This window comes from Pagrus major, chromosome 22 (assembly GCF_040436345.1).
Source record: "Pagrus major chromosome 22, Pma_NU_1.0".
Taxonomy (NCBI): Eukaryota; Metazoa; Chordata; class Actinopteri; order Spariformes; family Sparidae; genus Pagrus; species Pagrus major.
In genome coordinates, this window is record NC_133236.1 from 30,678,049 (window position 1) to 30,694,658 (window position 16,610).

The 16,610-nt window shown below is 46.9% G+C and overlaps 1 protein-coding gene across 1 annotated transcript; it reads right to left on the minus strand.

Moving 5' to 3' along the window:
* Positions 1-716: 716 nt before the first annotated feature.
* Positions 717-14,642, minus strand: LOC141017758 (tumor necrosis factor alpha-induced protein 2-like). The gene is made up of 13 exons (XM_073492490.1): positions 14,624-14,642; positions 14,037-14,144; positions 13,370-13,821; positions 13,081-13,292; positions 12,695-12,809; positions 12,473-12,592; positions 7,277-7,371; positions 7,103-7,195; positions 6,789-6,915; positions 4,907-5,032; positions 3,878-4,027; positions 3,563-3,687; positions 717-1,195 (listed from the first exon to the last, which is right to left on the minus strand). The coding sequence occupies exons 1-13, from the start codon at positions 14,640-14,642 to the stop codon at positions 1,006-1,008; spliced, it is 1,932 nt and encodes a 643-aa protein (XP_073348591.1). The 3' UTR covers positions 717-1,005.
* Positions 14,643-16,610: the final 1,968 nt, after the last annotated feature.

Here is a 16,610-nt window from a genome sequence, read left to right on the forward strand (position 1 = left end):
CTGATCACATGAGGTCACATGACCAGCAGGGCAGCAGGTGTGAGGTCACATGACCAGCAGGGCAGCAGGTGTGAGGTCACATGACCAGCAGGGGGCAGCAGGTGTGAGGTCACATGACCAGCAGGGGGCAGCAGGTGTGAGGTCACATGACCAGCAGGGGGCAGCAGGTGTGAGGTCACATGACCAGCAGGGGGCAGCATGGCTTCACAAACACTTTAAAAACAGTTTTTTTAACACTTTCTGTCTGAAGTGTTCAACATCAGGGAAAGTCTTTGAGAGAAGTCCAGGAGTCTCTGATGAGTGTACAGAGGTCCTTGAGGACGTAGTCTGATGGATTTTAGAACTCTGGTGGTTTTACAGTCTGATCAGACGTATTGATCATCTGGAACTGATTGTTTTGTTGGAGCATACACGCACACACACACGCACACAGATGGGAGCTGTTACAAAGACTTTGATGTGCGTTCAGGAATCTGCAGTCATGTGATCACACTGAGAGCAGAAGAACCAGAAGAGTCAGATCAATACACACATTCAGCTTTATTATCCAGATAGTTAAGTGATTATTATTATTATTATTATTATTATTATTATTATTATTATTATCATCTAAAAACAATGTGAGCAAAGTTCACAAACAAACAGCAGAACATCAACAACAATATCAAACATTATACGCAGAGAGGGAATGTAACTGAGTATATTTACTCTATTACTTTACTTGAGTGCCACAAAGCTCAGGGTACATGCTGATTTTATAGACCATGATGCATTGCTGCAGATTAAACCAACCAACAGGATATAAAGCAGTTACAACATCTGCAGTAAACAGCTGAACCAGAACCATGTTGTCTGAACTGAAGTGGACTCAGGACTGAGGACCATCGGCAACGCCTTTAAAATAAAATGTCTATTTTTAGGACTATGACATCAGATCTCACTGTGACTAATACAAATATAATACTGACGACTAACATGCTAACATGCTAACTGGCTAACAACAGTTCAGGTCTTCAGCCCCATCTGATTGATCTTATTATTGATCCATTTCACTTTGACCTTGGAGAAGAACGGAGGGTTGTGATTGGTGGAGGCATCAGCGAGGCGGTTCTCCTCCACACTCTGCCTGATGGAGCGAACATCAGCAGCTGATAGGCCGGTTTTCAGAGAGAGCAGCGCCGACACGTGAGCGTCACTGAGGAGAGACGACAAACAGGAACAATCAATAAAACTGATCAACACTTTGATTAAAGGTGTTCAACTCAGCACTGAGATCAATACAGACTCAACATGAAATCTTTATGTCGACAGATCATTCTTCGCATAGCAACATTAGCAACGTAAGCTAGTCCACACACTGGCAACCAGGTGGTGTTGTGATGTGGAGGAGATGGACTGAGTGAGATCAATAATTAAAATAAGAAGATTATAAATACGTTTTCACAGATGTTTGAATAAACATCAGACGGACTATAAAAATAAAACAGGAAGTAGAGGAGGCCGATCAGACAACAGCCAATGAGAGAGCTTCTTCACAACCTTCAAGAAAATAATGTGCTGATGAAGACGAGCCGGACAGAACCAATCAGTGGACATGAAAACATCTGTCTGTCTGTGATTGGCTGCTGTTCAGTGTCAACATGTTGCTGCACTTATTACACAAACATCACTGATGTGACCAGACAGACAGACAAACAGACAGACAGACAGAGAGACAGACAGAGAGACAGACCAACAGAGAGACAGACAGACAGGCAGGCAGGCAGACAGACAGACAAGGAGACAGAGAGACAGGCAGACAGACAGAGAGAGAGAAGGACCAACAGAGAGACAGACAGACAGGCAGGCAGACAGACAGACAGACAAGGAGACAGACAGACAGACAGACAGATAGGTGTGTCTGTGAACTCGACTCCTCTCAGTATTGTTCTGTTCTCTCACTGACACCTGAATCCACCCGACCACACCTGCCATCTCCCATGGCGACCAGGTGCAGCTCCAGTGTTTGCAAGTGAAACATGGAACCACTCAGAGCCCAACGCAAAGCAGGTAGGAGGTGGAGGACAGGTGGAGGACAGGTGGAGGACAGATGGAGGACAGGTGGAGGACAGATGGAGGACAGGTGGAGGACAGGTGGAGGACAGGTGGAGGACAGGTGGAGGACAGATGGAGGACAGGTGGAGGACAGATGGAGGACAGGTGGAGGACAGGTGGAGGTGTGTGAGTGTGTGTTTGACATTGAATCATAACAATGTTTGAATTTCAGGTCTCATTAAGGTCTTTAAGGTCTCTGGTCCCAGAGACCGGACCGGACCGGACCGCTCAGCACAGCTTAATACAAATTATAACTTAAAATAAATTCAGTGCAGAACACAGACAGAAACGGTCTCAGTTGGTTCGGAGGAGAAATAAAGTCTCTTTAACTGCGGTGATGTGAATATCAAACAGGGATGACATCATCAGAAGACGTCCAATCAGAGGACTCTGTTAGTGTGTGAGCGTGATGAATGAAGCGTGACTCATCACACTGAACCGGTCTGTTCACACTGAACCGGTCTGTTCACACAGAACCGTCACAAGTCTCCACCTCCTTCACTGTTTTTATGAATGGACTCATTCTACAAAAAAAACTCTTAATGTCAGTTAATTAAAAATATATGATGAAACATCAGTGATGGCAAGTTTCCACCTCCTTCATGTCTCAGTCTGTGAGGATCAGGCTCAGTCTGTGGGGATCAGGCTCAGTCTGTGGGGATCAGGCTCAGTCTGTGGGGATCAGGCTCAGTCTGTGGAGATCAGGCTCAGTCTGTGGGGATCAGGCTCAGTCTGTGAGGATCAGGCTCAGTCTGTGGAGATCAGGCTCAGTCTGTGGGGATCAGGCTCAGTCTGTGGAGATCAGGCTCAGTCTGTGGGGATCAGGCTCAGTCTGTGGGGATCAGGCCCAGTCTGTGAGGATCAGGCTCAGTCTGTGGAGATCAGGCTCAGTCTGTGGGGATCAGGCTCAGTCTGTGGGGATCAGGCTCAGTCTGTGGAGATCAGGCTCAGTCTGTGGGGATCAGGCTCAGTCTGTGGGGATCAGGCTCAGTCTGTGGAGATCAGGCTCAGTCTGTGAGGATCAGGCTCAGTCTGTGGGGATCAGGCTCAGTCTGTGGAGATCAGGCTCAGTCTGTGGGGATCAGGCTCAGTCTGTGGAGATCAGGCTCAGTCTGTGGGGATCAGGCTCAGTCTGTGGGGATCAGGCTCAGTCTGTGAGGATCAGGCTCAGTCTGTGGGGATCAGGCTCAGTCTGTGAGGATCAGGCTCAGTCTGTGAGGATCAGGCTCAGTCTGTGGGGATCAGGCTCAGTCTGTGGAGATCAGGCTCAGTCTGTGAGGATCAGGCTCAGTCTGTGAGGATCAGGCTCAGTCTGTGGAGATCAGGCTCAGTCTGTGGGGATCAGGCTCAGTCTGTGGGGATCAGGCTCAGTCTGTGAGGATCAGGCTCAGTCTGTGGGGATCAGGCTCAGTCTGTGAGGATCAGTTACCGTTAGAAGGTGTGTGTGTGTGTGTGTGTGTGTGTGTACCTGAGGTCGGGGAACCTTCTGGCCACACTGACCATCTCCAGCTGAACACTTCCTGGATCCTGCAGATGGATGATCTCAGCCAGACTACAGAGAAGCTCCCCGAGCCACAGAGACCCACTGCAGCCCTGAGACACACACACACACACACACACACACACACACACACACACACACACACACACACACACACACACACACACACAGTACTGTAATACTGAGATCTCGGCTGTTGTTCTGCTGGAGCCGTCCTGTCTCATAGCAATGATGTCACTTCCTGTTAGTCAGCAGCTCCAATCAGAGAAGAGCGTGTCTCACCCCCTTGTCAAAGAAGTCGTTGATCTTTCGGGCGTCTTCGATCATCCGCTGAGCTCCGCCCACCTGCTGCTGCCTGCTCTTCATCCTGCTCTTCATCATCCTCTTCACATACTTAAGAACCACGTCCTGATGGAGGACAGACAGCAGGGCCTGCAGACAGACAGACAGACAGTCAGAGAGACAGACAGACAGTCAGAGAGACAGTCAGAGAGACAGACAGACAGGCAGGCAGGCAGACAGACAGACAGACAGACAGTCAGAGAGACAGACAGACAGTCAGAGAGACAGTCAGAGAGACAGACAGACAGACAGTCAGAGAGACAGACAGACAGTCAGACAGACAGTCAGAGAGACAGACAGACAGGCAGGCAGGCAGACAGACAGACAGACAGTCAGAGAGACAGAGAGACAGTCAGAGAGACAGTCAGAGAGACAGACAGAGAGACAGACAGACAGACAGTCAGAGACACAGACAGACAGACAGACAGGCAGGCAGGCAGGCAGACAGACAGTCAGAGAGACAGACAGACAGGCAGGCAGGCAGACAGACAGACAGACAGTCAGAGAGACAGACAGACAGTCAGAGAGACAGTCAGAGAGACAGACAGACAGTCAGACAGACAGTCAGAGAGACAGTCAGAGAGACAGACAGACAGACAGGCAGGCAGGCAGACAGACAGACAGACAGTCAGAGAGACAGTCAGAGAGACAGACAGACAGTCAGACAGACAGTCAGAGAGACAGACAGACAGACAGACAGACAGGCAGGCAGGCAGGCAGACAGACAGACAGACAGTCAGAGAGACAGACAGAGAGACAGACAGAGAGACAGACAGACAGTCAGACAGACAGGCAGGCAGGCAGACAGACAGACAGACAGTCAGAGAGACAGACAGAGAGACAGACAGAGAGACAGTCAGACAGTCAGAGAGACATTCAGAGAGAAAGTCAGACAGACAGGCAGGCAGGCAGACAGACAGACAGTCAGACAGACAGACATGTAGTAACCAGACAGGTAAACAGTCTCACCTGTCTGCAGGCTGGTTTCAGGTCCGTCAGGTCCGTCAGCTGTTGGTTCAGAGAGTCCAGCAGAGAATCAACGACAGGAAGTGACCCGTCCAACCAGACAGACGTCCACAGGTGAGTGAAACACACCTGCACACACAACCATTGATTATTGATTATCAATAATGTGATCAGAATGATGAAGGACCTGAATCAGCTCAGACAAGGTATTTGTACCTGCAGTACCATGAGTACACGCAGGATTTGTATCTTCAGTACCATGAGTACACGCAGTATTTGTACCTGCAGTACCATGAGTACATGCAGGATTTGTATCTTCAGTACCATGAATACAGGTAGTATTTGTACCTGTACCATGAGTACATGCAGGATTTGTACCTTCAGTACCATGAGTACACGCAGTATTTGTGCCTGCAGTACCATAAGTACACGCAGTATTTGTACCTTCAGTACCATGTGTACACGCTGTATTTGTACCTTCAGTACCATGAGTACACGCAGGATTTTTACCTGCAGTACCATGAGTACACGCAGGATTTGTACCTGCAGTACCATTAGTACATGCAGTATTTGTATACACGCAGTATTTGTACCTTCAGTACCATGAGTACACGCAGTATTTGTATACACGCAGTATTTGTACCTTCAGTACCATGAGTACACGCGGGATTTTTACCTGCAGTACCATGAGTACACGCAGGATTTGTACCTGCAGTACCATTAGTACATGCAGTATTTGTATACATGCAGTATTTGTACCTTCAGTACCATGAGTACACGCAGTATTTGTATCTTCAGTACCATGAGTACACGCTGGATTTGTACCTGCAGTACCATGAGTACATGCAGTATTTGTATACACCCAGTATTTGTACCTTCAGTACCATGAGTACACGCAGTATTTGTATACACGCTGGATTTGTACCTTCAGTACCATGAGTACACGCAGGATTTGTACCTGCAGTACCATTAGTACATGCAGTATTTGTATACACGCAGTATTTGTACCTTCAGTACCATGAGTACACGCAGTATTTGTACCTGCAGTACCATGAGTACATGCAGGATTTGTACCTTCAGTACCATGAGTACACGCAGGATTTGTACCTGCAGTACCATGAGTACACGCAGTATTTGTACCTTCAGTACCATAAGTACACGCAGTATTTGTACCTTCAGTACCATAAGTACACGCCGTATTTGTACCTTCAGTACCATGAGTACACGCCGTATTTGTACCTTCAGTACCATGAGTACACGCAGGATTTTTACCTGCAGTACCATGAGTACACGCAGTATTTGTATCTTCAGTACCATGAGTACACGCTGGATTTGTACCTGCAGTACCATGAGTACATGCAGTATTTGTATACACCCAGTATTTGTACCTTCAGTACCATGAGTACACGCAGTATTTGTATACACACAGGATTTGTACCTTCAGTACCATGAGTACACGCAGTATTTGTATCTTCAGTACCATGAGTACACGCTGGATTTGTACCTTCAGTACCATGAGTACACGCAGGATTTGTACCTGCAGTACCATGAGTACATGCAGTATTTGTATACACGCAGTATTTGTACCTTCAGTACCATGAGTACACGCTGGATTTGTACCTGCAGTACCATGAGTACACGCAGGATTTGTACCTGCAGTACCATGAGTACATGCAGTATTTGTATACACGCAGTATTTGTACCTTCAGTACCATGAGTACACGCTGGATTTGTACCTGCAGTACCATGAGTACACGCAGGATTTGTACCTGCAGTACCATGAGTACACGCAGGATTTGTACCTGCTGTACCATGAGTACATGCAGTATTTGTATACACGCAGTATTTGTACCTTCAGTACCATGAGTACACGCTGGATTTGTACCTTCAGCTGGGTGTGAATGGGAGCGTTGAGGCATCTGTACCCACAATCCTTCAGGGCAGACAGCGTGTCCACACAGTGACGTCGCTGCTCCTCCGACAGACTTCCTGTCTCAGCTGTGATGTAATCCCTGAGGGCAGTCAAAGGAACCAATCAGCATTAGAGCAGGAAAACACAGCAACCAATCAGCTCTCCCTGTCCCTCCACCTGCCTCGTCCAGCGGGGACTTCCTACAGATCCCACAATGCTTCAGGACAGGAAGTGACTGAGAAACAGGTACCTGTGTGAGTACAGGTGTGGAGAGTGTTGAGTCGTACCTGAACTGCAGCTCACAGACCAGCTGAGCTTTGATCACTGAGCGGACGTTACCGTGGTTCCCCTTCACAAACTCCTCCACACTCTTCTTATAGCTGAAACACATGAATAATTAATTACAAACACCTGCATCAACACGCTCATTAATATTCATGTATTCAGTGGGCGTGGCCTACCTGCTGAGGAAGATCTCCAGGTGAGCTGTGATCCTCTGAGTTTTGCTCTGGTCTCTGATCACACAGTTGAACTCTTTCAGGGAGCTGTCTATCACCTGGAAACACCAACAATTATCCACCATCCTGATCTTAAACAGGTACGAACTACAGGCTCACCTGCTGCACACCTGGGGCTCTGTTCAGACGGCCTGTAGTGCAGCAATGTCCAAGTCCATTTAGCTGGTTAAACGGTGGATAATCTGGGTGCAAAGTGTGGAGCACCACGCAAAGAGGTCGTGTTTAGACTCTGAAATAGTCGTCTCCCATTCGCTTTAAGAGCCAGGTGCACCTGACACATAGTAAACAAAAGCACTGGTCCTCACTGAGGGACAGGGAGCCGGTCCTCAGCTGCTGGACCGTCTGTCCTGCTGCTTCACAATCATCTGTCCCATCAACAGCTGCGTTTGTCACTGCATATTAAACTCACACTGATATTAAACTGAGGAGGAGGAGCTGTGTGTGTGTGTGTGTGTGTATTATATATTATAAATATATAATAAATATTACACCTTCAGTGAAACAGTTTGGAGCAAAGCAGCTGTCCTGACTATCTCACCTGTCTGTCCTGACTGTCTCACCTGTCTGTCCTGACTGTCTCACCTGTCTGTCCTGACTATCTCACCTGTCCTGACCTGTCTCACCTGTCCTGACTGTCTCACCTGTCTGTCCTGACTGTCTCACCTGTCCTGACTATCTCACCTGTCCTGACCTGTCTCATCTGTACTGACTGTCTCACCTGTCCTGACCTGTCTCATCTGTACTGACTGTCTCACCTGTCTGTCCTGACTATCTCACCTGTCCTGACCTGTCTCATCTGTACTGACTGTCTCACCTGTCCTGACCTGTCTCATCTGTACTGACTGTCTCACCTGTCTGTCCTGACTATCTCACCTGTCTGTCCTGACTATCTCACCTGTCCTGACCTGTCTCACCTGTCCTGACTGTCTCACCTGTCTGTCCTGACTGTCTCACCTGTCTGTCCTGACTATCTCACCTGTCTGTCCTGACTGTCTCACCTGTCTGTCCTGACTATCTCACCTGTCCTGACCTGTCTCATCTGTATTGACTGTCTCACCTGTCCTGACTGTCTCACCTGTCCTGACTATCAATTTCAATGTTTTTTTTCAATTTAACAAGCTTTATTGGCATGTTTTATACAATATTGCCAAAGCAAATGATTACAGAATAAATAATACATATCTAATTAATAATTAATAATAATAATAATAATAATAATAATAATAATAATAATAAAACAAATAAATTAATAAAGAAAAGAAAAGAAAAAAAAGAAGAAAGTTAAGTGTGTGTGTGTGTGTGTGTGTGTGTGTGTGTGTGTGTGTGTGTGTGTGTGTGTGTGTGTGTCAGTGTGCAGGTAAGGACCCAGTGAGGAGCAGCTGCTCATGAGGAGGAGATCATGTCAGGTGTTGGCAGCTTCACATATTCTGCTGCATCTGCAGCAGCGGCACTTTTCTCTCCCAGTAGATGTTGTATGTTTTCTTGCTCTGAGAGTTTGCTGAAGTTCTTCTTCTGTGTGTGATGTTGGTGTCGAGCTGGTTCTGATGTCTGTGTATGTGTCAGTGCAGCAGGAAGTGTCTGAGTGGACCGAGCCGACACAGCCGCTCCTCTCTGGGCAGCCACGTGTGTCTGCGCTTTCAAAGCACTCGCGAGCTATTTTGTATCCTGCACCTCTGCCCCCTGGAGCAAGATTGTAGCCTGCCAGGAGAAAAACAGCTCGAGCGTGCGCAGAGTCCGCTCGCAATACTTTCCCCTGCTCGCGCGAGTGATTTTTTTTAGTGGGCGGTTTTTGTCAGCAAGGGGGCGGGCCTGGGGGGCATGCCATACCATTGTATCCCCAAATATAATTGGTTGAGCGAATTCGGCGGCTGTAGCTCAGTGGGTAGAGCAGGTGACCAGTGACCAGAAGGTCGCTGGTTCAAACCCCGGCTCCCCTGGGCGGAACTGAGCTACATGCCGAAGTATCCTTGAGCAAGATACTGAACCCCAAAACTGCTCCTGGCGCGCAGTTGGCACCTTGTGTGGCAGCCTCTGCCGTCAGAGGGCCCTGCGATGAGCTGGCGACTCATCCAGGGATATACCCTGGCCTCCGCCCTATGTGAACTGGATTTGGCCCCAGTAACCCGCAACCCGCAATCCCCTGAAAGGGGCGATAAAGCGGCAACATCTCCGCGACCCTCACGGAAAAAGCGGTAGATAATGAACTGAACTGAGCGAATTCGCCAAGTGGACATAATTTTCAGGGAGAAAGAAGTAGATCTAGAATATGAACAAAACAGTTTTACTGAAATAAAAAATGGACAGTCTGTGTGCAACAGGACCCAAGTTACAAAAAATGATCAGCGTTTTATCAGATTAATGTCAACGATGGAGGAAAGAAAAGACTCAGACAAACATATTGAAGTTCATTGCTCTGTGTGACATTTTGCAAACATTCAAGTCAAGACACCAAATCACAATACACGTCATTCAGGCATTCAGGGCTGCGTGGTTTGTCCCGTTTGTCCTAGTGGTGTTGCCGTACCTTGCTGTCCACTTGGCGAATTCGCTCAACCAATTATATTTGGGGATACAATGGTGATTGGCATGCCCCCCAGGCCCGCCCCCTTGCTGACAAAAACCGGCCATTAAAAAAAATCACTCGCGCGAGCAGGTGAAAGTATTGCGAGCGGACTCTGCGCACGCTCGAGCTGTTTTTCTCCTCGCAGGCTACAATCTTGCTCGAGGGGGCAGAGATGCAGGATACAAAGTAGCTCGCGAGTGCTTTGAAAGCGCTCAGAAAAAAAAATGCGCACGCGGATGTTTGATTTGCGCGCGCGCAAGTCTCATTGACTCTTAGGTCGTTTCTGGAAGACCATGACTTTTGTCTTTTCCAGGTTAACGGTCAGGGCCCAGGTCTGACAGAACTTCTGCAGGTGATCTAGTTGTTTTTGTAGAGCCTCCTTTGATGGAGCGAGCAGTATTAGGTCATCTGCAGATAGTAAGCATTTGACTTCTCTGTCAGAGAGGGTGAGACCAGGGATATCTGACTCTTCCAGGGATTTGGCCAATTCATCTATGTAGATGTTAAACAGGGTGGGGCTCAGACTGCAGCCCTGCTTCACTCCTCTACTTTGGGGGAAGAAGTCTGTTTCCATGATTCCAATTTTTACAGCGCATTTATTATTTATGTACATTGTCTTGATGATATCGTAGGTTTTTCCTTCCAATACCTTTTTCTAGTAGTTTCAGGAACAGACCATGATGCCAAATTGAGTCGAATGCTTTCTTGAAATCTACAAAACAAGAGAAGATTGTGTTTTTGTTCTGGTGGACGTGTTTCTGGACGAGGGTGTGGAGGGTGTAGATGTGGTCGCTGGTTCTGTGTTGTGGTGTAAAACCAGTCTGACTCTTGCTCAGGACATTGTGCTCACTGAGGAAGTTTTGCAGACGGCTGTTTCAGATGCTGCAGAATAACTTCCCCAGGTTGCTGCTGACACATGTGCCTCTGTAGTTGTCTGGCTCGTATTTGTTTCCCTTTTAAAGATTGGAGTGATGATCCCTCGGCTCCAGGTGTCAGGAAAATGTCCAATGTTCAGAATCAGATTGAATAGTTTCAATATGGCAGTTTTGATTTTATGGCTGCTGAACTGAAGCATTTCATTTAAGATGCCATCAGGGCCACTTGCCTTCCTTGGCTGCAGGTCTGGATCTTAGCCAGCAGCTCCCCTTCACTAATTTCAAAATCTAAAGGATTGTGTTTGTCTTTAACGATTGATTCAAGGGTTTCTAGTTTGTTGAGCAGATTATTTTGGGCTGAATCCAGAGTGATTGCACTGTATAGATTTTTAAAGTGGTTTTTCCATATTTCCCCGTTTTGAATAGCCAATTCTTCCTCGTGTGATTTGTTGAATGAATGCCATTTTTCCCAAAAATGATTTGAGTCAATGGACTCTTCAATTTCTTTAATTTGGTGCTGTTCATGCTGCTCCTTTTTATCTCTTAGTGTTTTCCTATATGATTTCAGTGTTTCCCAGTACTGGAGGCGCAGCTCATGATTGTCAGGTTGTCGGTGTTTTTCATTGGATCATTTCTGGAGTGTTTTTCTCAGACACCTGCAGTCAGAGTCAAACCACTTTTCATTAGCTGAGTTTGAACTGTGACGCTGAGATTTTTTCAGCTTGGATAGAGATGCTGTGTTGTCAGATATGTAGTTAATATCCCGAACAGCCTGGTTCAGGCCGTCACTGCTGTGGGGATATGAGGTGGTGGTTGTTTGGAGCGGTTGAGTTTGCTGGGCTCTGCTACATGGGGGTCCGTTGGTGTCTTCCTAATGTACAGGGTGATTTTGCTGTGATCAGATAAGGGTGTCAGGGGGCTGACGGTGAACGCTCTCAGACAGAGGGGCTCTAGGTCTGTAATATAAAAAATAGTCCACTGTGCTGTTGCCAAGAGGAGAGCTGTGTGTGCCTTCCTGGCACTTTCATTTTTGAGATCTTGTGTGTAGAAGAGAGGAACAGCTCCTGTCTGAGCTGAGTCTGAGGCTGCAGGGCTCTGCTGCTGCATGGCTGCTGTTCCAGCTCCTTAGTAACCGTTGCTAAGGCTTGCAGTCTTGTTGGCTAGCTGTTAGCTTTAACTGAAACTAACTTAACTTAGTTTGTAGGTAGTTATTTTGTTTTTATAAGCCCTTGTGCAGGCTGTATTGTCTCTGGTGTTCTCACTCACTTCCTTCTCTGGCTGTGTTCCTCCTCTTGCTTGTTGTCAGGTGTGTTTGTTGTCTTCAGGACAGTTTGACTAACTGTCAGTTTGTCAGTTGGCTGGACTTTTCTGCTGGACTCCTCAGTTCAGATGATTTCTCCAAGTTTCCTTTGGTGTTTTCTTTTCTGTTGTTCTTCTTTCAGGGAGGTAGTTCCTCTAAAAGTGTTTCCTCTTCGAAATTTGACACAAAATTGAAAGTTTATCTCATCTTAAAACACAAAAAAGAGATCATCTTCAGGAGCTCATGTTGCTGCTAATGCTGTGGAACTCTTTCTCAGGTGAGATAGGTGACTATCTTACCTGTCCTGACCTGTCTCACCTGTCCTGACTATCTCACCTGTCCTGTCTCAACTGTCCTGACTGTCCCACCTGTCCTATCCTGTCCCACCTGCCCCGTCTCACCTGTATGACGTCTACAGCCAGTGGGCTGAAGCAGTAGTGGTCGATGAGTTCAGGTGTGGTGCTGGTCCAGCTCTGCTCGTCTCTCCTCAGAGCTGCATTCAGCCACAGCTTCACTTTGTCCTGAAGGACACAAACATCTCAGTAACCAACACAAACGCCGAGAGAACATTCGAGCAGGTGTCGGACCTCAGAGTGGACCAGCTCCCGGCTGCTGGTCTTTACCTCTTTGTGGCTCAGGTACTGGTCCTCCAGCCGGTCCAGGTGGTCCTGCAGCAGCAGAGAACCCAGACAGGCCGTCTTGATGTTCCCCTGCAGTTCCTCATGGTTTAATATGTCACTGAGGAGAAACAAACACCTGAGACCTCCAGTCACTGACAGCTTTTCGTGTAGGAACACCTGGACCAGGACCTCCAGAACCGTTTTATGTTGGTGCATCTTAAACCGAATTATTATGTTATCAGTGTGTCAGAGGCCTGTAAACTGGCAGTTAGACCCTGACCCCCCAGAACCACCACCAGGCCACCAGGTCCGGATGTGACACCGATGATCCAGTCTACATGAAGTGAACACCTGCAGTGTGCGTGTGTGTGTGTGTGGGGGGGACTCACTGTGGATAGCAGTGATTGGTCCAGAACAGCAGGTAGCCGCAGTCGTCTGCTTCCAGTCCAGCAGCAGCGAGTTCAGTCAGACGAGCAGAGAAGTTCTGATGGTACAGTCCAGCGTACAGGTTCATGATGTCCACCTGAGGAGGGTAACAGTCCTTCACCGTCCTCACCACCGTCAGCAGGTCCTCCTTCACACGCCTCCCCATACAACACACCTGCACAGGTACGTTAGTAACATAACTACTGATGTTTTTACTAGGTGAACCTGTCTCCTCTGTGGCTGATGACTCACCTGCCTCTTCACAGGTGAGGACAGCCCCTCAGCTCCACCACAGTCTTCCTCGCTGGCCTTCATCAGTCTGGACTCCACCATCTGCTGCAGCAGACTGTGGTGAGTGCTCAGACACTTCTGAGGACGCCACACCGGCACTCGCTCCACCAGACCACCCCTCCAGTGCCGGTCCTGCACCTCCTGCTGCTGGATGGAGGCCACAGCACTCCTCAGGACCTCCAGCTGCCCCAAGGAGGAGGAGGAGGAGGAGGAGGAGGTGGTGGTGAAGGTGTTGTGGACAGCCATCCATATCTGCAGTCTGAGAGCCTCGAAGTCTCTCTGCAGCTGGTCCTCCTCCACCTCACTGGGGGAGTCCTGACTGAAGAGCTGCTCCTCCCTGAGGATCAGCCTCCTGCTCACCTCCTCCAGCTGCTCCTCCCTCTGCTGCTCCTCCTCATGCTCCAACTCATCGTCTGCAGGAGACAAAACACGTGAAGCAGAGCAGGTCCAATATCATAACAGTCTGTCCTTGAGTTCTGATCGAGTCGTGTCTGCTGGAAACATGAAGTTCAGTCTGAGCTCATTAGTTCTAAAGGTTCTGTTGGTTCTGATCTACAAGGTGGTCCGCTTGATCATGTTGTTGGTTCTGATCTGATGATGTTCTATCTGAGGTTCTGTTGGTTCTGACCTGTGGTGTGTTTGTGGTTCTGCTGTTTGCGGTTCTTCCAGATCTTTGCAGGGTTCTTTAGTTTGGGCAGTCTCCTCCTCTCTTCTCCTCGGTTCTCCTCGCCTCCTCCTGCTGAACATTCAACAACAACTTTATTGACATGTTGGTTCGACAGGGAACCGGTGTTCTGTGGAGAACTTGATAAAAGATTTTAGAACTTGAATCATCTGAAACGCTTTGGATCAACACAGAGTTTAAACATGGAATAAATCATTTTAAAGACTTTGGGCCGTAGTGCAGCACGCTTGTGGGCTTAGGGCGAGTTCAGGTCCATGTAGCTGGTTAAACGCTGGATAATCTGGATGCAAAGTGCGACGATGACGCAAAGAGGTCGTGTTTGGACTGAAATAGTCACAGGGTGTTTTGGGCGAAACATAAAGGAAACCAATCAGAGAGTCGTCTCCCATTCCCTTCAACAGCCAGGGGATTTGTTATAGTGCATCGGTCATGGAAATGTCTAAAATAAGTGAAAGCAGCGTCTCTGAACCGCCTGTCGGCTAATGTGTCCTTCAAATAGCAGGAAACACGCTGAGCATTTGACTTCAGACCAGCTTTGTGTTTGTCCATGGTGACTTTCTGCTGCCTGATAACTGATAGCAGATAGCAACACTCCATCAGTGCACCTGACCACACCTCACTTAAAGACCAACAGGCCCAGGGCTCAGGTGGGCGCAGGTACATTTACTATTCTCACAACGTTTGGTCCAAGTGTTGAATATGGGAACATACATAGAACATACAGAGAACATACAGAGGACATACAGAACATACACAGAACAAACAGAACGTACAGAGAACATATAGAGAACATACAGAACATACACAGAACAAACAGAACGTACAGAGAACATATAGAGAACATGCAGAGAACATACAGAACATACACAGAACATACACAGAACATACAGAGAACATGCAGAGAACATACAGAGGACATACAGAACATACACAGAACAAACAGAACGTACAGAGAACATATAGAGAACGTACAGAGAACATATAGAGAACATGCAGAGGACATGCAGAGAACATACAGAACATACACAGAACATACAGAGAACATGCAGAGAACATACACAGAACATACACAGAACATACACAGAACATACAGAGAACATGCAGAGAACATACAGAGAACATACACAGAACATGCAGAGAACATACACAGAACATACACAGAACATACACAGAACATACAGAGAACATGCAGAGAACATACAGAACATACACAGAACATACAGAGAACATACAGAACATACACAGAACATACAGAGAACATACAGAACATACACAGAACATACACAGAACAAACAGAGAACACACAGAACATACACAGAACAAACAGAGAACATGCAGAGAACATACAGAACATACACAGAACATACACAGAACAAACAGAGAACACACAGAACATACACAGAACATGCAGAGAACATACACAGAACATGCAGAGAACATACACAGAACATACACAGAACATACAGAACATACACAGAACATACACAGAACATGCAGAGAACATACACAGAACATGCAGAGAACATACACAGAACATACACAGAACATACACAGAACATACAGAACATACACAGAACATACACAGAACACACAGAGAACATACAGAACATACACAGAACATACACAGAACATACACAGAACATACAGAGAACATACAGAACATACACAGAACATACAGAGAACATACAGAACATACACAGAACATACAGAGAACATACAGAACATACACAGAACATACAGAGAACATACAGAACATACACAGAACATACAGAGAACATACAGAACATACACAGAACATACAGAGAACATACAGAACATACACAGAACATACACAGAACATACACAGAACACACACAGAACATACACAGAACACACAGAGCGGGGAGACGACGTGCTCAGATCATGAACAGGCTGAATACATCAACAATCTGTGTACTGTAGTTTCATCGGGTCAGTGAACGCACCGCGACACGAGACAAACGTGTTTAAAGTGTTTATTGATTAAAATATTAATAATTAATATCAGAACAGACGCGTTACAGGATCAAAGTGTTTCTCCTTCATGAGTCTGGAGGCTAAACGACGTTTCAAACGGATCAATAAACCAATCGATAATCAGCTGATCAGAGGAGGAAACAAAGCCTCCTTCAGAATAAAACTCTCCACATTAAAGTTTAAAGTCAGACTAACAGCCTCTTACCTCTCATCTCTGCTCCTCTGAGTCTGTGACGGGGCAGCCCGGAGGAGGGGCGGGGTCATACACGATGAGGAGGAGTCTGTCCGTCTGTCCGTCTGTCTGTCTGTCTGTCCGTCTGTCTGTCCGTCTGTCTGTCTGTCTGTCTGTCTGTCCGTCTGTCTGTCTGAGGTCTCATCAATATTCATGTATCTTTATGATTTGATCATATTATTATACATTAATATTATTCTGTGTGTTTCTCCTTATTTCACTTTTTTAAAAATAGTTTTTATATTAAATACATTCTAAATATATTTTTTCATCTTGTGTTCTCATCACTT

Bases quoted from the DNA above. Each gene is read 5' to 3' on its own strand.
- LOC141017758 (XM_073492490.1), bottom strand. The intron at 13,822-14,036 runs GTCAGAACCAAC...TGTCTCCTGCAG, and splicing joins GAACCACAAACACACCACAG to ACGATGAGTTGGAGCATGAG. The intron at 1,196-3,562 runs GTACACACACAC...GTCTCTCCTCAG, and splicing joins AGAAGGTTCCCCGACCTCAG to TGACGCTCACGTGTCGGCGC.